At 51.9% G+C, this 25,926-nt stretch overlaps 1 protein-coding gene across 1 annotated transcript in view; it reads left to right on the top strand.

Annotated features, from left to right (window-relative positions):
* The window catches only part of PLXNA2 (plexin A2), a 254,704-nt gene that overhangs the window by 107,106 nt on the left and 121,672 nt on the right, over positions 1–25,926 (top strand). Inside the window, exon 4 of the mRNA XM_075529818.1 lies at positions 6,410–6,544. Within this exon, the coding sequence (XP_075385933.1) occupies positions 6,410–6,544 (135 nt within the window). The remainder of the gene's footprint in view (positions 1–6,409; positions 6,545–25,926) is intronic.

Here is a 25,926-nt window from a genome sequence, read left to right as displayed (position 1 = left end):
GGGGATTCCATGCCAACCTTTTCTCTCAAGGGCTTGCCATTGTATTTGAGAAGACTGGTTTGAGTTGCTGCCCACCCCACTCCCCTCTGCCCTGGGGTTTTCTAAGGAGGTGCCATGCCATGTGTCACAGTGTGCCCAGCTCTTCTGCAGACTTCGCTCATTGTGGTTGGTGTGGCAGGCTGCCATGGAGTCTCAGATCACAGAGACCCCATGCTTGTCATTGTGACCCATTGTGCCATCATGAAGAGCCCCGACAGTGTTGTAGTTATGCCTTGGGCTGCTCACTGCAAAATGAGCATTTCCAAATCACCCGCCGCTCCGAGGGAGAAGGCCCGGCTTTCTACTTCCTAAGAAGTTACTGTCTTAGAGACTCACAGGGGCGGTGCTACTCTGTCCTGTGGGCAGGGTCACTCGATGACAATGAGAGAGGTGCCGGTTTGAAGTGCTGTTGTCATGGGCTGATTTTAAAGCTAGATAGTAGCCTTCCCCCCCCCCCCCCCCGCTCCATCTCCATCTGGAAGCTCTGAAAGGTGTTCACCATCAGAGCAACACGCAAGCCTCCACAGACAGATCTGGTGATGTCTGTGTGAGACGCACTAGCTGGGAATCGAACCGAGGTCCCCTGCCTGGAAAGCGACAATTCTGCTACTGAACCACCACCATGCCCTCTAGTAAGTGCACACTGGACAGTCCTGAAAACCACAGCTACTGACCCTTTTCTGAGCTAAGGAGCACCGGAATTACCTTATCTGGCAGCTCCGGAAATCACTGCACAAACAAGTGAAGTTGACTTGCCCGCAGCCACACAGCAAATTAATGAGAAAGTTGGGATTAGAATCCAGCCCTGGGGACAGGAGCCCGGGTCGCCCCCGCCTGAGATGCCACTCTCATCAATCTATTTCCTGCTAAGAGCTCATCCCCCTCCCCCAGAAGATCCCCAATTCTGTTGTGCTTTGGTGGCTCTTGTACAACAAATGCGTATATAAATAAAAATAACAATAGTGGCATGGTATTATTAAAGCCTCAAATCCCAAGTAAGGGCTCTGGAATTTAGGGCTGACTAGAGGAGAGATTGATGCACAAGAAATAGGAGTTTGGCGGGGCCTTCAGGTAAGCGAGTTAATTGGATATGCTGATTTGAATTGGATGTTCAAGTAAAGAGGCCGTCATTAATTTCTGTACCACCGTAGCTGTGATTTAAAGCGGAGATGCTAATAGGAGAATTACTATTTCATTCTAATTTCAAAGAGGTCCCTCCCACCTGGGGCTGGGCAGTAAATCCTCCTGGTTTCATGTCACAGCACATCACACATTTCCTACCCTAAAGATGGTTCTGGTCAACCGACTTCCAGCACCCCAGCAGGGTCCTCAAACGTTGTTATTGGGTGTCAGTGAGAAGATTCTGACTCACTGTGACCCTACAGGACAGAGTCGAGCTGCTCCATCATGTCTCCTAGCCAGCGCCTAGAGGGTGTGGTGGTTAGAAATGGTTAACCGAAATGTCAGTGCTTCAGACCCACAGGCCACTGGCCAGGGCAGGGACAGTCTGCTTCTGTGAAACGCTGTGGGGCAATTCTGTGCTGTCCTATTGGATTGTTCTGAGTCCAAATAATGGACTGGACAGCAGCAGGTTTGGGATTGGATTTGGTTTGGTTTCCCACGAGCAGAGAGTCCATTCTCTTCTTCTGGGGAGTCCATCGGTGGGTTCGAACTAAAAACCTTTTTTGTTTAACACCCAAGCAGGGAAGTATTGTGTTAGCCAGGAGCCCTGTGCTTACAAATAAACTGAGTTGAGTATTGTCCCTGAGTCATGAGAAGATCAGACCAGAGTGGCAGGTAGAGCTGCCGTGTGCCCATGTACTCGATTCTCAGTGCTGAGGACAGCCGTGTCTGTCTCATAAAAGCCACATGGTGGCTGCCCTGTGGGCTCTGGAGCTGGCTGCCTGTGTGTGACTCCCAGACACCTACTCTGACTGTGTCTCAAATTTCATATCTGTAGAACAGGCACAATCATAGTTTCTACCTGAAGTTTACTAGAGGATTGAATGAGTTAATGTTTGTGAAGTACTCTTCTCAACAGCAACCACCATGTTATCAAAGGTACATTAAGTGATCTGACTGCCATTGAGTTGATTCGAACTCATAGTGACCCTGTAGGGACTTCTGAGACTGCAAACCTTTACTCGAGTAGAAAGCCTCATCTTTCTGCCACAGAGCAGCTGGTGTTTTTGAACTGCCGACCTTGTAGTTAGCAGCCCAATGCGTATCGCCCTACGACACCAGGGCTCCCAACATGAAGTGATAGCTATGTTAAATTCTGTATTTGAGCGGGGTCTCTACTCCATCCTTCAGGCATGAGCCTTATGGAAACTATACAGTGATAAGTTTGTTCTATGGTAAAACCCAAACTCGCTGCCATCGAGTCAATGCTATCTCTTAGTGACCCCCTGTGGGTTTCTGAGACTCTAACTGCTTATGGGAGTAAAAGCCCAGTCTTTCTTCCTTGGAGCTGCTGGTGGTTTTGAACTGTTAAACATGCAAATCACAGCCCATCGAGGGAAGTAAAGGGTTCCGGGGCCCACCCCAGAGTCATGGCAGCCAATGCAATAGCGGTGAGCACCCGAGAGCCACTAGTTCGGCAGGAGAAGGATGAGAGTGGAGCTTGGAGGAAGAGGACAAGGCAGCCCACAGGGTAAGACGAGGAGAATTTCTAAGGACGGAGATAGAGACAAGAAACGAGGAGAAATTGTACTTGGCTTCATTGAAGTCACCTCCTTATCTTCAAGCAAGAGCCCCTCACACAAGTCCCCCACCAAAGTGGTGAGGAAGAGAAGAAGGCCTCCTCGCCCAAGATGCCAACGCCTTGTTTCCAGAGCCTGAGTCTAGCAGTAGGTCCGCAGGGAGGAATCCGCTCTCTCTGCTTCTGGTAACTCCAAGGCCAGAGCTTCTCATTCCATGAGGAGCTCAGGGTCTCCTTCCCATCCAACCCCAGCCGAGCCCTGCCCATTGGGTGCAGGCCATGCCCTACCTCAGGGCCCTCAAATCTGCACAGGCCAAGGAGGGTTGTTGCTGAATGCCTCAAAGGATTCCCATTCACACTGACCCTGTAGGACAGACTAGAATTCAGGAGGGTAGCTGGGTTAGTCCTGGTAGACTATAAAAACAAATCCAGGGAGACTCATATGTGTCTAAGAAAGAGCTTTAGATACAAGAGCAATTGAACATTGAGAAAACAGCCCAGCCCAGTCCAGATCAAGTCCATAAGTCCAATAATAGCCCATATGTCTGATACCAATCTATAAATTCCTCTTTAGTCTCATGAAACACATGCAATGATGTTGAATGCAGGAAGATCATAGGCCAGTGGGTGGAACGTGCTGTGGATCCAGTGGCAGTACAGACATCTAAGCGCTGTCAGGGGCTCCTCCAGCTAGCTCCAGGGCTCGAATGTAGCCCCATGTGCCTTGTCAGCAAGCATGTCTATGAGCTGTTTATCTCCATGGTGCCTCCAAATGAGGTCATCAAGCTGCGACCAAATTGACAGGCTAAATCACCTCTTCCCTCTTAAGTTTCAAATGGACAGCAGATTATGTAACTACCACAGTAGCAAAATAATGGAAGCCCTGACACCTGCTCCCCCAACTCTACAGTAAATAATGCTGAAAACACAGCTATCCTTGAATGCGTCTTGTGGCATCAGGCACCGAGCATGGCCACTCAAATCCATCATGGTCCCTGCCCTCAGGAGCTCTGTGTGGTGGGAGGCATGGGCAGAGGGAAGGAATGGAAGTGAAGGGAAGCTTTGGCTTTTAAATCTTCTAGAGCAAATGCTTTTTGACCTCTCGCTGATTTGGCCCTCTGGGTCCAGGCTGCGTGTTCACAGTTCGAGCCCTTTCACCAGCATCCTCCAGCATTCTCCTTTATCATCCACCAGCTGCATGAGGATGCTTCCAGCCCCGGTTTCATCATCAGAGGTTAAGAAGAGACACAGAAAACACAGTTCTGCCTTCAAAATGTTGGCAGGGCTTATACATGTGTGAAGCAATTAAGAGAACAATCCAAGCCGATGGTCAAGACATGTTAGCTAGTACACGTCTAATGAGCAAGTCAATGCATTATCAACCTAGGACAAAACGTGTGCTAGGAAAAAGGGTATTGGGTGGGGAGCAGTTGGTGCACGCAGAGAGGTTGGTAGTAGGCTTCCTGGTTCCAGAGCCCATGGAGGAGGTGGGATTTGGATTAGAGCGTGTTTAGATGATGACCGGAGGGTAAAGACAGAAAGAAAAGATAGATGTTAGGAGCCAACTGCTGGTCCAAAATCCTGGAGGGCAGGGGGCACATTCAAACCAACAACTCATGACCATCAGTTTTTGGATGTCCTCTGTTGTCATTCGGTCCTGTGTGGTGGTTCCAACTCATGTGGCCCCATGCACATCAGAGTACCACACTGCCCAGCCCTGTCCTCCCTCACAGTCTTTCCTGTGCTTGAGCCCATTGTCGCAGCCTCTGTGTCATCTCTCCCAACCAGGGTCTCGCTCTTTGTCACTGACTTTGCGTAAGAAGGTATCCTCCAGGGACTGGGTCTCCCTTAGATGTAGTTCTACCATCTTTCCTTCTAAGGAGCATGCTGGTTATACTTCCTCTGACAGATTTGTTCGTCCCTCTGGCTGGCTGTGGTGTATCTAATGTTCTTCTCCTGTGCCATGGTTCAAAAGCACCCATTCTCCTTCGGTCTTTCTTATTCCTGTCCAACTTTTACATGAATATGAGACAATTAAAAATACCATGATAAGAGTTGTATGAGTCCCTAATAAAATGTAAAAAAAGAAAAGAGGAGAAAAAAAAGAAAATGATTAGGGCAAAGAATGTACAGATGTGATTTATACAATTGATGTATGTATGTGTATGGACTGTGATAAGAGTTGTATGAGCCCCTAATAAATTGTTTAAAAAAATAAATTTAAAAAAAATACCGTGGTTTGGGTCAAGCCACAATTCATGGTGATTTCGTGTGTGTGTGAGAACAGAATGGTCTCCTGGGAGTTTCAATGACTGGCTTTTCAAAAGTTGATCATTAGGCCTGCCTTCTAAGATGGCTCGTGGTGGGCTGAAACCTATGGCTTTTCCATTAGCATCCTGGGGGCATTAACTATCTGCCCCACCCTGGGCATCCTAGACAAGATTAGTGCTGCTCAACACACACACACACACACACACACACACACACACACACACACACACACCGTCATTATTATCACCAGGGACTATGGTAGGGACTAAATCCAAAATGTTGGGGGCAGGGTCCTGCCCTGTGGTTGAACCAGATGATTGTGATGGAGGCTGCTTTCAGAGCCACTGACTTCAGTGGAGCTTCTCACCCTTGCCCTGTGTGACATCCACCGGGAAGCTTTGAACAGGAAAGAAGCCTGGGTCCCACCACCGAGATGATGATGAATGAATGGGTCCAAGGTCACAGCTTGCCAGAGTCCACAGAGGAGTCTAAGGGGGCAGCTGGGGCCCTGAGCACTGGCCTAGATGATTCCCAAGCCCTTTCTGACTCAGTACCCTGGCATGGAACCAGAGAGAATGAGCCGGGGTTCCTGGCTGTCTTGTGGGACAGGCTGGCAGACATGGAGAACATTGGTTTGGGGCACATAGCAATCTTCCTGGGATCCTCAAATGTTTCATTCTCTCGGTGCCCAGGCTTCTTGATGGTTCATTACTATGATGGTTCTGACATTCCCTCTTACCAGCCTGCAACAAGAGCAGGGTACAGATGGTGAGCATCCTGACACACAACCAAAGGTGCATAAGCATGTTCACATGCACACACACATCACACGAGATGATAAATATGTGTACATGGACATAAGATTAACTATATTACAAAAAACCAAACTCACTGCCATTGAGTCTACTCAGCTCATGGTGGCCCCATATGACAGAGTTCAATTAGTGCTATGGATTTCTGAGACTGTAGCTCTTTACGGGAGTAGAAAGCCTCATCCTTCTCCCATGGAATGGCTGGTGGTTTTGAACTGCTGACTTTGTGGTAAGCAGTCCAACATGTAACCCACTACGCCACTCTGTGTGTACATGGACATACGAGTAACCAAATAGAAACAGGAAGTAGCATACGAAAGGGCAGGTGTATACACACAGAAAGAGACCCATGGTCAGAACCCCCAGGTCCAGCACATTCAGGATGCTTAGGGAGGGAGTCCTCTGGGTGGAAGCTGGACTTGTTGATACACGTAGCATCTCTGTCTTCCTGCAGCCTAGGTTACAGTGGCCACTGGGGAGAGGGGCTTTTTCGCTGGGAAGACACCTGTCATCGTCCAGGATGAGGCTGCTCACTATAGGGGAATGCTGTGTGTAGATGCTGAAGACACCCCTGTTTCTCTTGCAGATTCGGGCAGATGGTCCCCCCCATGGTGGGGTCCAGTATGAGATGGTCTCTGTGTTCAAAGACGGGAGCCCCATCCTCCGAGACATGGCTTTCTCTGTTGACCAGCGCTACCTGTACGTCATGTCCGAGAGACAGGTAAGTGCCAACACCCTATCCCACCTTCCCAGACCCTAAAAGGAGCAGATGACCTGTGGCCTCTGCTCAAGAGAGGCCACTTTGCTGCCTGCACAGGGGCCTTCGGGCAAAGTCACAGCTCCCAGGGGCTTTGATGACAGCCAGGAAGAAGCCAACGGGTCCAGCTACTTCCCGGAGGCTTCTCTCCAGGCCACCGCCTCTGTCTCAGCTCATGATGAACAGCCCCACAAGCACAGGCCAGACTGCACGGAGCAGCTTGGTGTGATTAGGAGGTAGATTTACTGCTCTTGGGCCCAGAGAGTCTGCTGCTCAAGGGAGCCAAAGTGGTGTAAATAATCCAAGCTTCAGGCTGGGCCCAATCCTGAGAGAGACAGACCCTAGATAGGGCACCCCCTGCCCCCCAAGGAGATAGAAATCTTGGCCTGAGTCTTAGACTGGTGCAGGGTAGGAGCTGGCCACCTCAGAGACGCTGCAGGTCTGCCTGCAGAGTTGGTGAGAAACCGCTGTGAAATAGATTTCTGACCCTCTACCCCGTAGCAACCGAGCAAGCCCCTGCCCTCTTGAGTGGAGCAGGCATGTCCTCAGCTTGCCCAGATTGTACTTGCTCCCAATATGCAAGAGCAGAGAGAAAGGTACTGCAGAGAGAGTCAGAGTGGCAGAAAAGAGACTGATGATGGGAAGTCCCGAAAGCCAAGCAAAGACCACAGGAAAGGCTGGCATGTCCCATTCACTCAGCCGGTTGTCAGGCCGCAGGGCTGGTCTTGGCATTCTCCTAAACGTGGTCTGATGAAGGCCAACGGGGAAAATGGGTCGTGGATGAGTCTTGGCAGCCAAGGACACGGACTCCAGCTAGAGGAGGGGGCTGGAGGCCGAAGCTCCAGGCAGCTTTCGCTCTCATAATACTCAGCAAGGATTCAGGGTATCTGTGATCAATGTCACCCTTCCCAGAGTCCTCTGGGCCTTCCTTCTTTTCATAGGGACCAGTAGGACAGAGGAGAGTAGAAGGAGTAGGGACGAAGCAAGTGGGCACATGATACCATTAGGAGAAGCAGTGATGCAGTGCTAAATTGGAAATTACTTTCAGAGAGATGACACAAATCATATGCAAATTGCATGTAAATTACATGCAGATACTCTTGAACCCACCTGCCTTTCCTACTTCCTTTCTTGTGGCCCTTGCATAAATAGATCCAGATGGGAACATGGCGGAGCCGGGAGAGGCTTTGTCTAATCTAGAGTGGAAAAGACAGTCTTGAAATAAACACTGGCCTGTCATTCCAAGAAGAAAGTCGGTGAGCTCTAAAAGAACCCATTCCTAGGCACCATCATTGGGAACAAAGTACGAGGGGACTATCAAAATGGATCAGACCTCCTTGTTGACGTCAAGTTGCTTACAATTGCATGAGAGACAGAGACATGTGTAATATCACCTGCAATATCAGATTGAGTTGCATAAACGCTCTTGCTCTCTCTTCTTATCCTTTCTAATACAGAAAGTCCCTTTGAAAGGTACAAAGACTAGAACTGCTTATCGAGAACAGTCCAACAATACCTACTAACAACAGCAACCACAACCCCACATCCAATTCATCTGCAGCCAAACGAAAAGCATTGCCATCCATTTCTACTCCCCAGAATGTCGCGCCATGCTCACACATGGTGAGCTCCGTTTCAGACGCCTCTGCAGATAGAAGAGTGGAAGACTAGACTGCTACCTAGCCAGGCGGGTGGAGAGTCCGAGGAATTGAATAGGTCCAGATTGAATAGGCCCACCTTGGACAGGTGACCCTTGATCAGTGTCAGTGTTGGGGCACTGACCTCCACGCTGTTGAAAACCTGAGCACAGTTTGAAGCCGACCCTTGAACAACAGAGGTAGGAACTGTGCAGACCCGCTCTCAGGAGGGGTCTTCCCCCTTCGGCTCATGCAGCAAGCTCAAGGGCTGCAGAGAGCCGCTAAACTTGTCGTGATATGCACTTCATCCAGTGTGCACTTTGTTCAAGGGCCAACTGGACGTGACATTTCAAGACACTAGGAGTCCTGGTTACATGTTGGGCTGTGATCCACAAGGTCGGCAGTTTGAAACCACTAGCCACGCCGTGGAAGAAAGAATAGGCTAACCCTGGAAAGAGTCACAGGTTCAGAAACAGACGCGGGCAGTTCTACCTGATCCTATAGGGTCACTGTGAGTCAGAATCAACTCAATAGCAGGGAGTGGGTGATATGTATGGTAGGGGACCAGGCAAGAGGCTTTGGGGAAGAGTTCTTTCTTAGGTTCTGAGAATCCAATGAGGGTAGACATACTGAGACAGCAAATAGAAGGATCCACTGACGATGGAATAGTGGTGAGAAGACACCAACGGCATATATTTTAGGAGCAGACCTTTTGCTCAACTGGGTGCTCTTTGAAGTTGTATTCAAAGTGAGGCTACTGGAGAGGGTCAGAGCCCGAGGCTGATGAATGAGCTTCGGGAATCAATGACCTTTTGAAACTATGGCTCCCCCTGCCCCTGAGCACATAGAGGGGCCAAGCCAAGTGTCCACCTCACTTATGGGTATTTAACCTCACTGCCCTCCTCACTTTCTGCCTCATCTGCCCGATCCTTTTTACTCGCTGTGCCTGGCAGAGGGGTGCCATTATAGTCAGTCATGGTGAGCAGATAGAAGAAGAATTTGGGTTTACTGCCTGGGCTCTCTTGTCAGGTGAGATATTAGGAGGGGCACTTCCAATGCTAGGTGGAGCTCTGATCAGGGGGCAAAGTCTAGGGGGGACTTGTGGTGGAGCTCTGAGGTCTGTCACCTGGAGAGTTGTAATTTCTGTAGAAATGGGTAGCCAGGTGATTTAACCAGGAACTGAGTCCAGGAATGAGGGCCAGGAACAGCTCAGGAGCCCCATCTGTCTGAAGCTGAGCAGCGGGGAGCTGGGAGTTGTCACAGACAGCTTGGACCTTGTAAAAGAAACGTGTGGCCAGAAAGAGTCAGGGAAAAAGAAGTCAGATGACCTGAGTTCTAGGGCAGCTTCTGAGGTCACAGGGAGCGTGAGGCACCGACAGCCCTTTATAAAATGAAGGAAATTGTATCGACTCTTAGAAGCTCTGGTTTTGAATCTTCTTGGAATCCCTTTCAAATCTACCTTGTATCTGAGTGGCCTAGGGCCGATCTCTTGACTACAGTGTGTCAAGAGTCACTGAGAGGCTCAGTAGCCACCTTTCCTGCCTTCAGTATTCCAGAATGTGAGAGTGCAGGGAGATTTGCCCTGCGCATGCATGCTCAGGTCCCCCAGCTCAGAGACGGTGAGAGGGAGGAGAGGGAAGATGAGCAGCAGGTGATACAGCCAGTAGGCTCGAAGCCGAGCCAAGAAGCCTATGGTTTGGTCTTGCCCCACCTCAAATGAGCTGGGTGACCTGGGCCAAGGCCCTTAACTTCTCAGGGACTCAGGTTCCTCACCTCTAAAGAGAGAAATGATCCGTATAAGGCTCTTCTTCTCCAGAAGGCAATCCCAGAAGCCAAATAGACAGGGTTAAGGTTGGACCCAAAAGAGAACCAGCCCTTTGTGAGGCCATGTCAGCCAGATGAGCGGCTGGGTGAAGGGCGAACTCTTCGGAACATTGGCTGCGGCGGCACAAGTGTATTCTCATTTTGAGGCAGCAAGATGAAGCCTACCTTGGGGTTCTGGAAGACTCCCCAAACCATGTAAGGTTTTGTGTTAGTCCGGGTAGACTGTCAAAAAAAATCCAGGGAGATACTCATGTGTGTAAGAGAGAACATATCAAAAACAATTGTACATTAAGAAAGCCTCCCAGTTCAGTCCAGATCAAGTCCATAAGTCCTTTATTTGCCCATATGTCTGATACCAATCTATGAATTCCTCTTCAGACTCAAGCAACACACGCAATGACACTGAATGCAGGAAGATCACAGGCCAGTGGGTGGGAAGTCTTGTGGATCCAGTGGCAGTGGAAGCATCTCAGCATTGACATCTCAGCCTCTCCATGTGGCTCCTCTAGCTCCAGGGCTCTAGTGTAGCTCCATGTGTCTTGTCAGCAGGGAGACAAAGCAGAGTCTGTGTGTATCTGACCTCCGCTGGTGAGCTATTTATCTTCATGGTGCCTCCAAGTGAGGTCATCAAGCTGCGATCACATTGACAGGCTAGACTCCATCCCTTCGCAAGTTGAAACCAGAGGATGTACCTCCCACGGGCCTCTCGTCACTTCACTGCCCAGTACCTACCTGAGCAGTGTGTTCTCCTAGTTCTTCATACTGTCCTCCGGCCTGTCCTCAACCACACACGTGTTGCCATAGAGTAGAGTGGTGGAATCCCTAAAGGACAGCTCAGCGAGACCCTATAAAACGGTGTCACAAGGTTTCCGAAGTTACCAGCTTTCTGGAAGCCCCAGCCAGAGTGGCACCCCTTGGGGCAGGGCTGGTGGGTTAGAACTGGTGGGTTAGATCCCCCTTGGGGCTTGAGACACGTGATGAGTGAAGAACCCTGATCTCAAGTTCTGCCCAGAAAGGGTTCCATCGCCTACACATCTAGAACACACTTCTATAGCTCTTTGCCCCCACCTCCCCGCCACCCTTTTAGAGTTAATTAAATGCAATTAGGAAATAGGACTAGTCGGAACTGTTGGGTCGTTAGTGCCACTGTCTAACAAGTCAGTGTTAATGCACTGTTAATAGATCGAAGACCGGCCAGTCCCAGAGGAGGAATTGGGGCCACATTCCCCGATCCTTTTAATGGCACCGGAACTCTTTTACAGGCTGCCTGTCCGGCTCTGCCTGCACCCTCCTCCTACCCCCACCTCCTCCAGCAACAGTGAAGCAACAGATGGCACGAGTGTAAACACAAGTTGCTCCCCTCTCCTTGGTGTCTAATGGAAGTCAGACAGCGAGTCCAGGAGAAATCAGGCTCCAGGCCAAGTGGAAAGCCAAGCAGCAAGATGAAAAGACACTTGATAGCCCCAGTTTCCACCCAACTTGTCAGGCCGGCCACTCCCAGAGAAGGAGCCTCACTGGAACTCCCCGTGGATGGGAACCGAGCGGAGGGATGGAAGCAATTATTCTATTTTATACTTTAATTAGTTTGAATTAGCAAAGGGAATAGAGGCATAAAATGATCCAGCGAAGGGTGAAATGGAAAAAGAGAGTCAGGGTGGTGAAGGGTTCCATCCAGGCGGGATCGGGCCCTGGGAACTGCAGGAAGGCTGTCGGTGTGGGGGTGTTTGGTGGGGTGGGGTAACGGCGTGTTTTCTGTTTAAGACTGAGAGAGGTCATTCTCCTGGTGGTTAAGAACTGGGGCATGGGAGTTAGGCTGGACTCCCTTCAAGGCATGGCCCCTTAGGAGACTTAGGACTTTGAAAAAGTCACTTACCTTTCCCAGCCCTCAGTTTCTTCATCTGTGGAATGGGCCTAAGGAAAGCAGGGCACGTGTGCCTAACACTGCTGATACACAGCCTGCACCTCTTTTTCATTTATTTATTTAAATCATTTTATTTGGGAGTCATAAAACTCTTATCACAATCCATCCATCCATCCATTGTATCAAGCACATGTGTACGTGTGTTGCCGTCGTCATTCTCAAAACATTTTTTTCCGACTTGAGCCCTCGGTATCAGCTCCTCATTTTTCCTCTCTCTCCCTCACGAACCCTTGATAATTTATAAACTATTATTATTTTGTCATGTCTTATACGGACGATGTCTCCCTTCACCCACTTTTCTGCTGTCCATCCCCCAGGGAGGGGGTTATAGGTAGATGATTGTGATCATTCTCCCCCACCTTCCCCTTCCCCTCCTGGTATCGCTACTCTCACTATTGGTCCTGAGGGGTTTATCCATCCTGGATTCCCTGTGTTTCCAGTTCTTACCTGTACCTGTGTACATGCTAGACGTGGTGGCATTGAGCATCATTGAATGATTGGTGACAGGAGCATGGATTCTGCCAATCCTTGGAGTTTCCCAGGAGACCTGGGGGCATAGTGGTGAAGCACGGGCTGCAAACTGCAAGGTCAGCAGTTCAGAACCAGCAGCCAAGGGAGGAAGTTGGCTTTCTATCGCAGGCATGAGACACAGTCTTGAAAGCTCAGAGGCAGTTCTACCCTGTTCTACAGGGTCGCTGTGAGTCAGCATCAATTCGACGGCAGTGAATTGTGCGGGTGCTCCATTGCACAGGCTGCCTGGCCCCTATTAGAACTTCTCTGTACCCCATTCCCCCAAAGGGAGGGGTAGCCACCTCTCTAGGATCAAATTACCCCTGGCACACAGTCTCTCCAACCTGCCGTCCGTCTGCTCCCTCCCCGGGGATGCTTCAGAAGCTCCTGGCCTGGCCAGACGACAGCACCAGGCTGAGCCGCTCATAATCTGCTATTTATTTTTAAAATCCAGGAATGTGCCCAGCAGACTAAACAGTCCCACTCCCCTCCTTGCACACAGAGGGGTAACCGAGCCGGGGTGTGAGGCCCAGGACGTTGGTGGAACAGACATCTGTGGAGAGAGGGAGGGACCCCTGAGCCAGAGAGGGGATGCCCATGGGGTTTTTAATTCCTGATCTCTCCAGGTGGAAAACCAATGGGCCGGCCGTTCACCCATGGTGGGCCCCCAGACCCTGATTCTCAACGTGCTGTGCCTGCCTGTGGTTAGTCATTCCGTGAAAGGAGCCACACCAGAGCTTAGGAACCCAGCACAACCGCTGTATGATGTTCCTGGACTGTGCTGGTCACGGATTCAAATAGGGTCACCACAGCTGGTGTGTCTCTCCTCTGTAATGCCCGGACCTCTGCTGGGGTGGCTGGCATGAATGGCTTGTGGTGACTCAGACGCTACAGCCATCTGGAGGCATCTCCTCTCATGTCTGGCACCTGGGCTGAGGAAAGGCATCAGATGGGACTGCTGGCCAGCAGCATGCCTGGACAGGGCCTCTCCATCTGTCTTGGACATTCTCACAGTTTGATAGCCTGAGGGTAGTTAGATTTCTATAGGGCATCTGAGGGCCACTTCCGGTGGGCCCGTAAGACAGAAGTTATACTGTCCTTGGAAGTCACATCGTCCTCTCTTCTGCCTTCCTGGATGGATTGAAGTGGTCACAAGGCAGAGAGGAGAGGCAGGGATGTAACCCTACCTTTGGAAGGACAGACAGTCAATGCCTATGTGGCCATTCTTTGACACCTGCCACGGGGACAGGGTCGGATTCTTGTTCCTACCCCTGCCCTGCTAGCTCACATACTTCCATGTTCATGAGCTACCCACCATCCTAGACTACACCCACCTGGTCGAAGGCCAAGAAAAACCCACCGCTGCAAACTCCCTAGTACTGCCCCTTCCCCCCAGCACCACGCCCTGAGGTGCCTCTACAGAGAAAGGACATTGGGCAATTCTTCATTTAAATACAAGGTGGGGTTGTGGCATGGAATGAGGGTGGGGAAACCCTCTCCACCAGTCACAAGTACAAAGCCCCACTTGGCTGGTCCAGTCCTTCGCTGAGCATAGGAGCGGCTTTGGTCTCCGAAACCCCAAACCGTTGCCATGACAACCCCATGTAAGTCAGAATAGAAAACCTGCTCCATTGGATCTGCAAGGGCTGAAATTTTGGAAGTAGATGGGCAGGCCTTTCTTCCAAGTGCCCCAGGGCAGGCTGAGTAGCTGCTGAGTGTGTTAACTCTTTCTTCCATCAGAGACTCTCAAGCCCTTAAGTTGGCAGGGACTTCAGAAATCCTGAAGGCCAACTCTGTCCCGAGAAGAGATTTCTCTGAACACCATCGCCAGGAAGCTTCTGCCTGGGCTCTCGCAGGCCTGGGGCATTCTCTTGTTACTGAGGAGGCAGCTTGCTTGTCCACGGTGAGACAGACTCTTTACAGAAATTTTTAGGTGCTATTCCATTTATTGCTGAGCCACTTTGAGTTTGAGGCTAGGGGATTTGGGTGGAAAGTGACATTGGAGATCCCTGGAATGGCCCTGTAGATTTGCCGCAGAGGCCAAGCCCCCAGAGAGAGTGGAGGAAGCGCAGTCTAGAGCATGGGTACCTGTCCAGCGATCCTCAGAGCGCCAGGCTATCCGTGGCACTATGAGAGAACAGAGTAGGGAGACGAGGTTGATTGCCAGAGACAATGACCTTGACTAGTGGGTGGGATGCAGCTCCTCATGCAGGAATCACAAGCAGGGCTGTTTGTCTCTGCAGAGTCTGGAATAAGAGCTTTGCCCTTGCCTTCCTGGGCACCAGGGCATTGGTGGTAGTGCCCCCCCCCTACACACACACACCCCAGATCTGCTTGTGAATACAGAAGCATTTAGCCCACCATGTGAGCAAGGTCAAAGTGGCCTTTGGGCAGACGCAGGCTGCTTTTCCTGGGAGGTGAGGGCTCTTGACCTGGCTGCTCATTAGGATCACCCAGGACTGGTGCAAACACACCTTCCCAGATGCTACCTCTGGAGGGTCTCACTGAATAGAGTAGGCTCCAAGTAGCAGAGTGGTCATGCACAAAGAAAGGTCAGCAGTTCAAAACCACCCGCTGCTCCATGGGAGAAAGATAGGGCATTCTGCTCTGGTCAAAAGTTATAGCTTCAGAAATTCTACCTCGTCTGACAGGGTCACTGTGAGTCAGAACTGACTCCGTGGCAGTGAGTTTTGCTTAATGTTAATTAAGGCACCCATTGTATATTGGGAGCGCCCGAGCGTTCAAATCATACATGCAGTTGTGTCTCCCCAGAGGCCCCTGGGAAGAAAGGCCTGGCGAACGGCCTTGGAAAGAGCAGCCCTGGACCTCCCAAGGGAGCACAGGTCTCCCTGACGCACAGGAGGATAGTCGTGAATCAGAGCTGACGATGACAACCGGTCTGTGGACTGTATGTCCGATGTTGTCCTCGGTGCTCTGTCCACACCAGGGGACTTTCCAAAACCTGGTGAGAAAATAGAATTGGAAGATAATGAAATTTCCCCCACCAACTTTTTGAACACCCCACCCCCCCCATATTATCTCCTTTAATGCTCGCCTGTCTGTCAGTTTGTCATCCTGTGGTGGCTTGTGTGTGGCTGTGATGCCGGAAGCTGTGCCACAGATGTTTCAAATGCCAGCAGGCCAGAGAGCTCCTTAGAGGCAAGGACGGCAAGACTTTGTTTTACATACTGTGGACACGTTGCCAGGAGAGACTAGTCCCTGGAGAAGGACCGCATGCTGGGCAAAGCAGAGGGTCAGTGAAAGAGAGGAAGGTGCGTGAGGAGATGGACTGACGCAGAGGCTGCAACAATGGACACAAGCACACAGGAATTGAGAGGACGGTGCAGGACTGGTGATGTGTCGTAAGGGTGCTATTGGGTTGCAATAGACTGAAGGGCACCTAGCAAGTACCTGTCTCCATGCTAGAGCAAGGGAAACAGATGCACAGAGAAGTTAGGTGATTCTGACCCCGATGCACAGCCAGCAAGCAGCAGAGAGGGACTTGCAGCTTGTCACACAGCTAAGTCTGTGTTTTCACCATGCCGCTGTCAGCCACCAGGTATTCCTGGTGCAAGTGGTCCTTGAGAAACGAGGCTCTGAGGAGAGAAATGTCTGGTTCCCTGACCCCAGGGTCTTGGAATGCAAAGCCTCAGAACAGCTGAGGGCTTTGAACATCACCCCCTGTGGCCAGAGAGTGAATGCCAACAGGTGAACTGCCCTTTCCACGTCCAGACCAGTCAGCACTGGTTTGAGTTCCCAGACACAAAGAGAAGTGCTCATGGCCCAAAGCTAGCTCTCGACCTGACCCAGGTTGGGCAAGTCCTGAGTGAGATCTGGGTCTAAAGCGGTGGCCCCGGAAGGGCTCTGGGCAGCCTTTGAGGGAGGTCCTCCCAGTAGGATTGACACTGCTTGGGAAGGGCCCGGACAGTGACCATGGGATTTTCAGTGGCTCTCCCAGGCCTGGTGATCTGCCAGCATTGCAGCAGCTGCTTGGGAGATGGTCCTCCCCGGCCATCTAATGAACCAAATTCAGCAGGCCAGGCAGTGGAACCTTACTGCCTTTGTATCAGAGAAACAGGCTTCTAACCAGTCAGTCCTGATGCGATGTCAGAGAGTTGGGGCAAGGAGATTGGCCTGGGGCTGTTAGAGATAAAACTTAATTGGAAAGATTGGGATGCTGGTCTTCCCTGGGGGTCTCCAGTGCAGGAGAAATCAGCCCCCTATCCCCCCTGTGTGATTGGCAGCCTTGAGCAGGGTAGCGGGAGGAAGGAAGGTCGGTCTCTAGCACACCATCCTAGCCAGGTCCAGCCCAGCTTGGAGTGTCAGCCACTAGCCTGGCTCTGGGGCCCCAACCAAGAACTCTTTTCAAAGGGACCATTGTGATACTTCAGGTTGAGGGAGCTTCTTACCTGTGTCCCAAAGAGTCAAGTGCCAAGGCAAGATAGTACCCCAGGATCTGGGGAAGGCAGAGATGTGAGGGAGGCCACTTCCAGAAGTCTCCTGTTCATTTGTTTTGACATCTCGGGTCATTATTTGGATTGTGCACATTTATGTAGTCCGGGTGATAAGGCTTCCCCGGGCGCGGGGCGATGCATGCCAAGGTGTGTTTTCACAAGGCGCATGTAGTCGCAGTAACCGGAGAGCTCCCTGCTGCAGGGCCGCGGAGGCCTGGCGCGGCCAGGGCCGGGAGGGGAGTGGGGGCTGTAGCTGAACCCGAGGGACTTTGAGGGGCAGAATTACAGAGTTTTCGGATTAGGGAAGTGAGGATAAGCGAATTTCTGGTGCACTTTTGTTTTCGAACGTGTCACTTTCGATCCCAGCCAGTGCAGCACATGTGTTTCTGGTTAAGCATAAGGGACCCCAGCCAGCCCAGGCGTGGAACGCTTGGTCTCAGGTGTCTTTCCAACAGGCGGGTGGAGAGCGGGGCTGCATGCACCCTGCCTTCCTGGTCTGGGTGCTGCCGAGACCAGGGGCCACCCCCAGCCTGGGTTTATTTTGTCCCTTGCTCCTCCCCTAGTCCCCAAATCATAGGGAACAAGGAGGCCTACCCAGAGCTGATTCCTGGTGATTAATATTCTCATTGGGGTGTTGTTGTTTTTTAATAAATATTTTCGAATGCGGGAAAGGAAATGCAAACCTACCCTATTAATCAGCCGCTTGGCTTGTTTTGTTTGATAGAAAACTTCAACCTCTTGTTTTAAAATCCTTTGGTTTGGAAAGAAGTGGCTGAATGCAATGCCCAGGCTGAGAGAACCTATGCCAAAATCGCATTTCTCTAAACGGGCAGAGGGCTAGAGACTTTGTCTCTACTTCTTGGCCAGGGAGTTGCTTTCCCTCTCTGCTGAAGGCTGGCACAGCCTGCCCAGAGATTGGATGGCCCTGGGACTGAGAGAGAAAACAGCTCAGTGTCACCAGGCCACCGGGATCACCAGACTCTGGGGGGACTGATACCCAGAGAGGAGGAACATCTGTCTAGGTCACCCTCTAGATTGCCAACAAAGCCCAGGTTTTTCCTGATGAACCGGAGAGGAGGTGGGGTACATTCTTTCCCCAACTTGACAGCATTCCCCTCGGTGTGGGCCAGAGAGCAAGAACAAAGAAGCCCGGACTGTGACCCAGCCCAGATGCGCCTCGGAAGCATGCTGGGTGAAATCAGTGTCACCGAAGGATTAAGGTGTGCGCTTGCACTGATACACGGAATATCCACAATAGGAGACTGTCTGGGGCCAAAATGTCCGGGTGGTTACTAGGGCCGTGAAGTGGCCAGGGACGCAGCAGGGGGCAGACATTCTTTGGGGGGCACCAAGCTTCCATTAAGGGCATGTGAAGCTCCCCAAGGGAATACTGGTGCTGGTTGCCCAGGATGAAGAACGTAGCAAACACCGCTCACTTGTATACATGAAGTACATTGAAATGACACATGCTTTAGAAACACACACATATGCACACAGACCTCACGGCATCATGCTAACCTCAAGGTTGGCAGTTCCAAACCACCAGCCACTCACCAGGAGAAAGACAGGATTTTCCACTCTATAAAGATTATTATGTGTCAGCATCAGCTCTATGGCAGTGAGTATACACACACATATACACACGGAGGCTTCAAACACTTAGAGAAAAATGGAAAGAAAAGGGAATAGAGTTTTCCACAAACTTTTTGAAATATATATGTAGACATAGACATGCATATATTTGTTGTGATTTGTGATACACAAATCAAAAAATTTTAAATGTTAATATAAAAAATTTAGACAATCTGGGCCCTGAAGATATCCCCAAGAGTCAAATTAAAATAAGGAAAGACTTGCATATCATTTGCATACATAGATTCATGCATTCAACCAACCATTAAGTCCCTGTCGTGTATAATGCATAGAGTTTTCATTTACATATGCAGGCTATCTTCCTAAGTAATATTCTAGCAAAGATCTCAGAAACAGGGCTGCCCCGAAAACAGGCACCTCCTCCAGGTCTAGCCTCTCTTCCCAGTGCAACAGCCCAGGGAGGTGTCTGTGTGGTGTGTGTGCGCAGGGGTGCAGCCTCGCGAGAGCCCAGGAACTGGAGTCTCTGCTCTTAGGGAGGTCCCAGGCCAGAGGGGACGGTGTCATCCTAATGGACAACCATAGAAGCCGGGCAGTGTTGGCACGGACCATGCAGTGTGCCCAGGGATTGTGGTGGTCTGGGAGAGACCTGATCTCCACGCGTGGTCCCTTTTTTAACCGGGCGTACAGATCCCCAGCCGGTTGAGACTCACAGATGATCTCGGGAAGATGAGAAGCCATCCCTGGCTCCGGGTCTATCAGAGGGGTGCTGCTCTTCGTGGTGCCTAACAAGGAGCTCACCAGGGCTTGCTTTCAAGGCATTTCTCCACGGACTCCAACCAGCAACATGTCGGCTGATTCAAACCAGACCATGCTGTGGAGTCCATTGTGACTTAGAAGGAGCCTATTAGAACAGGGTAGAACTGCCCCAGGGGGTCGCCAAGACTGTCCATGTGTTGGAGAGGGGACAGACTCCTCTCTCTTCCTCAGAAAGGCTGGGGGCTTGGACGCGCCAATCTTGTGCTTAGCCACCCTGGGCTTAATCCGCTGTGCCACCAGAGGACCTTGAGGGCCCTACAGGCCTTTATCTTGCAGGTGAGGGAGGAGTGACTCCTGAGAAGGGAGAGGGGCCCAAGCCAGAGTGGGGAGAAGCCGAGCGCCACGGCAGGCCACATAAGGAGAAGTAGCGTGAAGAGTGTGGCTCTGGAGCTGCCTGGCGTCTCTCAAGTCCCAGTCGCCATCTATCTCATAGCTGTGTGCCCTACTGCAGGCTGCTTCATCGCTCTGTCCTTCCGTTTCCTCCTCTGTAAAATGGGCATAATGACAGTATCGCCTGAGGATGAAATGAATTAGTATGCCAAAAAGCACATGACAGTCATATAACCTGCTTCATTCACGTGAATGTTCCTGGCAGCAATTCTAGTTTTACGGCCATGTGTGCCACATGCTAATCCCCAGGCCCAGCCCTGCACATGGTGCTCGGCAGGCAGCCACACCTCAAAATGCAGCCTGACCACTCGCCCTGCCTCTCAGCTCTGCCTCACTTCGCTGTGTTGAAATCTCACTAATAGCCGTGCAGTATTTTTCTTATTTCAGTTGGCAAACATGACCTCAGCTAACATAGCAATCCCATGCCATACGTATTATTGTCCTTGATTTTCTTACAGATAGGAAACTGAAATCCAGTCTTGCTATGTCATTTGCCAAGGGCCATAAAGCCCTCAGGCGCCAGGGCCAGGACTCCACCCTTCCTCTCCAGGAGCCAAGTCTGCACCTGGTGATGGCGCCCCCTGGCTGCCATTCACCCTCCATTCGCTCCAAGTTTAGGGAAGGGCTCAGAGGCAGCTTTCAAAGCTCCTGGCCGACTAGGGAACTCAGTCACTCTTCACTGCCTGCCTGTCCCTAAGGAGTTGAAGGCCCCATGAAGGCCCCTGAAATGGCTACGGTGATCGGAGCGGTGGTTGAAACCATGGCTTAGTGGATTACCCATTGGGCCGCTAAATGCAGGATTGGGAGTTCAAAACCACCAGCCACTCCTCGGGGAAAAAGACAAGGCTTTCTACTCCTGTAAAGAGTTGACAGTGTCTGAAACTCACAGGGGCGGTTCTACACCCTGTCCTGTAGGGTCACTCTAGGTGGACGTGGTGCAGTGAGCTTGGTTTGGGACCAGAGAGGAGAGGGCGGGCGCTGTCCTCAGGAAGTGACTGCTCCTGTTGGTCCTTGGGCACAAATAGGACCTCAAATCCTGACAGTAGCCCTGGGAGGTGCGGGACTCGAGACTCAGCACTGAAATGACCGAAGCCAGTCTCAAGAGGCAGAGCCCAGATTTAGATGCAGGGTCATGGGGAGAGCTCCAATACTAACTGAAAGGTGGGCGGTTCGAACCCACCTAGAGGAAGCTCTAAAGGCAGGAAACCTGATGGAGCAGTTGGTGCTGCACACGGCTCAAAAGGACTCCACAGCACACGCAACAGCAGCAGTGTTTTGGGAAAGGCCTGCCTGCCCCTCCCTTTCTCCTTCCCTCCATCCCTGGTCAAAGAGACCCAGGTTGCGGTTCCAGCAGGTGACTTACCTGCTCATTCCCCACCCCTTTCCACATCAGGCTGACCAGCACCCAGGGCAGGTGCAGAGCATGTGCAGGGTGCTGTACCAAAGCTCAGCCCTGTTCCCCACCCATGCCAAGCCTGGCCCAGCCTGCCAGCCAGTGTCAGCATCCCTAGCCCCGGGTTCCTGATGATCTGGAACACCTGCTGTGCCTACCAGCTCCAGCCTGACCCAGCCCAAGCTGGGGCCCCGGCAGCGACCCCCCGGATGCTGCTGCCTGCGTTCTAGCCTCCTGCCTGGAGCGCTCCCTCCTGCTCCCTGTGTTGAGTCTCGGTAATTGAATGTGTTTTATTTAGACCATAACATTTAGTGCCACTTTGGATTTCCAATTAGGCTTCAATCAGATGCCGTGAATCTGATTCGTTTTGTTGTTCTGATCAACACAAAAGACGGCAACATCAGAGGAGCCGTCGCGAAAAGTTATTTCCATCAGCTGATGACTAGGACCGTTGCTACGATGTGGAGACGCAGGTGTCAGAGGTGCCAAGAGAAGCACCAGGCATCAGGGGCCGGGGAGGGCGCAGGATGGAATGGAGAAGGCAGCTGAAGCCCTGGAAAGAGGCGGGGTCTGGAGATCTTAGGTGCACACTGTGGCCCCCCCCCCACCACCCCCAGCAGGGGGGAAGTGGCAGGTTGTACGCAGGCAACTGGACACAGGGCTTTCCCATGTGCACCCCGGTCTTGGGTGCTAAGGTAGAGAGAGGAAGGAATGGTCAGGGTCGGTCTCTTTTCCTCTGACTCCACCCACAAGGTGCTCTATCATGGTCCTTTAGCAGGATGAGGCCCGCTAAAGGACACACAGGGTCCCATAGGGAGCAAGGTGGGATGCTGACCTCTGGGCAGTCGCTCCAGGGCAAGTCCTTGGAACGCCCCAGCCAGCTTGCATGCATAAAGAGTTGGGGAGGGGGGGGGGCTTGCTTTCCCTCTTGGCCTGTGAGTTCTGGCTACCAGCTCATTCATGCCGTCTGTCAGACAGGGTTTCTCTCTGGGACTGCTCAGAATCCGACTTTTATTGGGGAGGAAGTTCCGTGGCAGGAGGGCAGGGAGAAGATGGCCGAGGCATGATGGGAGAGCAGCCTTGGCATGGTATAAGAAGATCCCACCTTGAGTGCATCATCAAGAGTTGCTTACATGTGTGTCTTGAGGTACAGCCAACCAGAGCCTCAGTGTCCCCATCATAAAACATAGATAAGTGCTCCTTGCAGACCTGACATTTGGCACATCCTTTCTGGCCTTGAGTGTGTGCCCAATGGGCATGGCGGGCCAGTGCCGAGAAGGGGGTGGTGTGAGAGAGGAGCGAGGGGAGAGGAGGTGCCCAGTGTCCTGGCCTTAGAAGGTCTCTATACAGGGCGCCTGGCCTCCACCAGGAGACGAACACCTCTGGGCTCCTCATACTTCTCTAGGTGAGCTCTGTTTTCCAGCCCCTGCTTGGTTGTATTTCCCCGGCCGGCCCTCTGATGCTTCTGTAACTGGCCAGCTCAGGAGCCCAACCTGCCCGCACTCTCCAGGTCATCAGTTCTGGACTGGACTGTAAATTTCCTGAGTCGTGGCCACGCTGCCTCAAGTTGCCTCACACCTGCTCCCTCCCGGCTGTTTGCAATCCCCAAGACCTCTGCAAACAGGTCTGGGGTTGAAATTCCCACCAGGAGGAGGGAGGCCTGCTGTACCATTAGTTCTTGGTGACTTGGTCAACAGGCTGCATCAGCCTCTGCCCTTCAAATAATATTTAATGATGAGAAGAGGGAGGTAGGCAGAGAGGTGAGTGTCAGGCAGAAGGAAGATTGGAAAAAGAAAATTGGACAGAGAAGAGAACAATGCCTCAGTCAGCCAGCCAGATGCCGAGTCATTCATCAAAGGCTTCTTGAGGACTTACAGGCGCTACTACAGGTGCTGTAGTGGCGTCTCCGGTTGGGCCGCTAACCACAGGGTCAGTAGTTCGAAACCACCAACAGCTCCATAGGAGAAAGTCCGGTAAACTGTTACAATCTCAGAAACCCAGAGGGGGCGGTTCAACATTGTCCTGTAGAGCAACTATGAGTCAGAATCGACTCCATGGCAGTGACTCTTTGGTGCTTTGCTCACAAGAAGCCCTGGGGGCCTAGGGTGTCTGAGTTAGAGGCCAGTTGATGGTGGTGGGTTTGTGTCTTTGTTCCTGGGCTCCTGGCATGGAGGCGGTGCCCCCATGCCTGGAAAATGCCTGTGAAAGGCGGACATGCGAACAGTATGTTGCCAGACACCAGGCAGGCCTGGGAACTGCTCAGAGGGTGTCCCCCAACAGAGACTGGACCTGAGAAGGATTCTAGAGGGGCCGTGGCTCTAGATGAATCATGGAGGGGGAAATGTTCTTCAAGTGGTACCCAAAGCAGTGGGGCCTTGACCAAGTGAAGAAAGCATGAAGGCAAGAAGCGGAGCCTTCGGCGTTCCCAGGCACTCATCCCAGACGGCAAGAGTGAATGCCTCACCTTTGGGAAATGCCCAGAGTAGACGGATGAGCTATCTCAAGAAGTGGGCTCAAAGCACCAGTCCTTCCCAAACAGAAGGACTCACCCCAAACAGAAGGACTTGGGGCTCCCACAGCCTCTGTCACTGCAATAGAGGCCTTGGGAGGGGACCAGCATGTGCCCAGCCACCACTGTCCTCGTTCCCTTGCACCAAGCAGGAGCCCAGCCAAGGAAGATGTCACTGTGGGGTGGCTGGTGCATTCCTTCATTCCATCACCACAACCTTCTCCCTCTGGGCTGCTTCTCCCTGCCCTCAGCTGTCAGGGATTGGTGCTTTGTGGGTGCTCAATAACCATTGACTGTGGGTTAGGGAGAGAGTCGGGGGAGTGTAGGGAAGTAAGTGACAAAAAGGAACATGACGTGGCGTTGTAGAGCGCCTCCCTGGGGAGGCATTGCACAGACTGGACTTGGCCACTCTCCGGTCTGGCCTGGCTTGTCTTCTCTAAGCCTCGGTTTCCTCTTTTGTAACATGGGGATGATAGTAGCACCTGCCTTAGGGGAGGACGAGTGGGGAGAATAAATTCTCCTTGGGAATGTTTGCTCAGCGGCAGAGGCAAACGCAGGGAAACAACTCTGCTTGCTCACTCACATGGCTGAGCCCCCGAGTCTCCAAGCCCCCCACGACTAACACTGCGCATTTTTCATCCTCCGTCATCTGCCAGTCGTCTCTATTTCTAGCCTCTATCTTAGGAGACAAGAGGAAGAAAGGGAAACAGGTAACTCCAGAGGCTCATTTGCCAATTGTCAGCGCTCTCTGGGGTCCCTGGGAGAATCAGTGTGGCCTTTTATTTGCTGGTTGATTTAGTCAGCTCTTGACTCTGGGTCTCTCTGCCCCCTTCCCCCAGCCCCAGTCTCACATACCTGGGGCTCCCGGCCTCACCACTGCACAGGATGGACAAGCTCCGCTGGCCACTCTGAGCATCGCTGCCTGCATGGTCATATCCCCAAACACCTGTGGGCACAGACAGGAGGAGAAAGAGAAGTTCAACTCTGCTTGCCTATCCAGAGCTTCCACAAAGGTGCTCCCCTTAGGGAGGTTGATTGCTCGCCCTCCTCTTCCTGCCCCCGTGCCCACAGGACCTAAGCTGAGCGTCAGAGCCAGCCTGTGACCTGCCCCAGAGTGGCTCCATCAGTCCGTGGCATTGACCAGAATAGATGCTTCTCCCAGATCCTTGTCCAAGATGTTACCCCTTGGGCTTTACCATGCACCTGCCTTGTTCATCCATATCCCTTCAATCTCTGTCACTGCCGGCCAGGTCAGACTGCCGTGCTGGGCATGAGCCGCCATGGCTGTGTCTCCTCTGCCTTCCTCCCTGGGCCGGCCAACGCGCACTCACCAATTTCCTAGGGTCCCTGTGAGCCAATCAGACTGAGAGCTACAGCTCGGGAGGGGCGGGAGTTGAGGTGATGACAGAAGTAGTGGTGACCAGGGAACAGAGGAGCTGACAAGTGGGTGCTAACAACAAGACAAGCCACAGAGTTCCCCAGGAGAGCAGGAAGGAGCCAGGCAGTCCGCTTGACCAGGGTCTTGATTGGCTATAGGAGTTTGCTGTATAGACAGCGTGTGTGTGTGTGTGTGTGTGTGTTCACGTGTGCAGGGGTGCCCACACACACATAGTGTGCAGATTACACGCAGATTGGGGAAATGACCCAAAGTCTAATGCAGTTTCCTCACACCAGTGCCATTAGGCCATCTGCCTCAGCCCCCCCAAGCCTTCATTGCCCTTCAGAACTGGCAAGTGCTAACCCCTCTCCCACCCCACCCCCACAAGAAACTTTTAACATTCCAACTCACTGCCAGCCAGTTGTTCCGATTCATACCGACTCTCCAGGACAGAACGGAACTGCCTGCATGTGTTGAAGAGATGGACCTCTTTCCAGGAGCAGAGAGCTTCCCCTTTCTCCCTCAGAGCACCTGATGGTTTCAAACTGCTGACCTTGCCCTTGGCAGCCCAGCTTACCACTCCCTACCCCAGCAGGCAGCACAGCTCCCTCAAACTGGGGCAAAGCCAGCTCCCTGCTCTCCACCCTCTCTGCTGGGCCCTTGCTGTCAGCATCAATTTTCCACAGGGAGTGATTTAACCTTCATGTATTCATTAATTCCTTTCCCCACTCTAACTTCGTTAGGTAAGATTTATAAAGGTGCTGAATTGGAAAGGTCACCTGACCCGGAGCTTAGGACACAGTGTGCCCGCATCTCTGCTGTGAGCGTCTTTCCTTCCAGGATGGCTCTGTAGGGACTGAGAGGGCAGGAGTAGTGGGATGACCAGCAGACCCGAGACACCACCCTGCCCTCTACCCGCAG

This window comes from Tenrec ecaudatus, chromosome 1 (assembly GCF_050624435.1).
Source record: "Tenrec ecaudatus isolate mTenEca1 chromosome 1, mTenEca1.hap1, whole genome shotgun sequence".
Classification (NCBI taxonomy): domain Eukaryota; kingdom Metazoa; phylum Chordata; class Mammalia; order Afrosoricida; family Tenrecidae; genus Tenrec; species Tenrec ecaudatus.
This window is presented reverse-complemented; position numbering and strand designations above follow the sequence as displayed.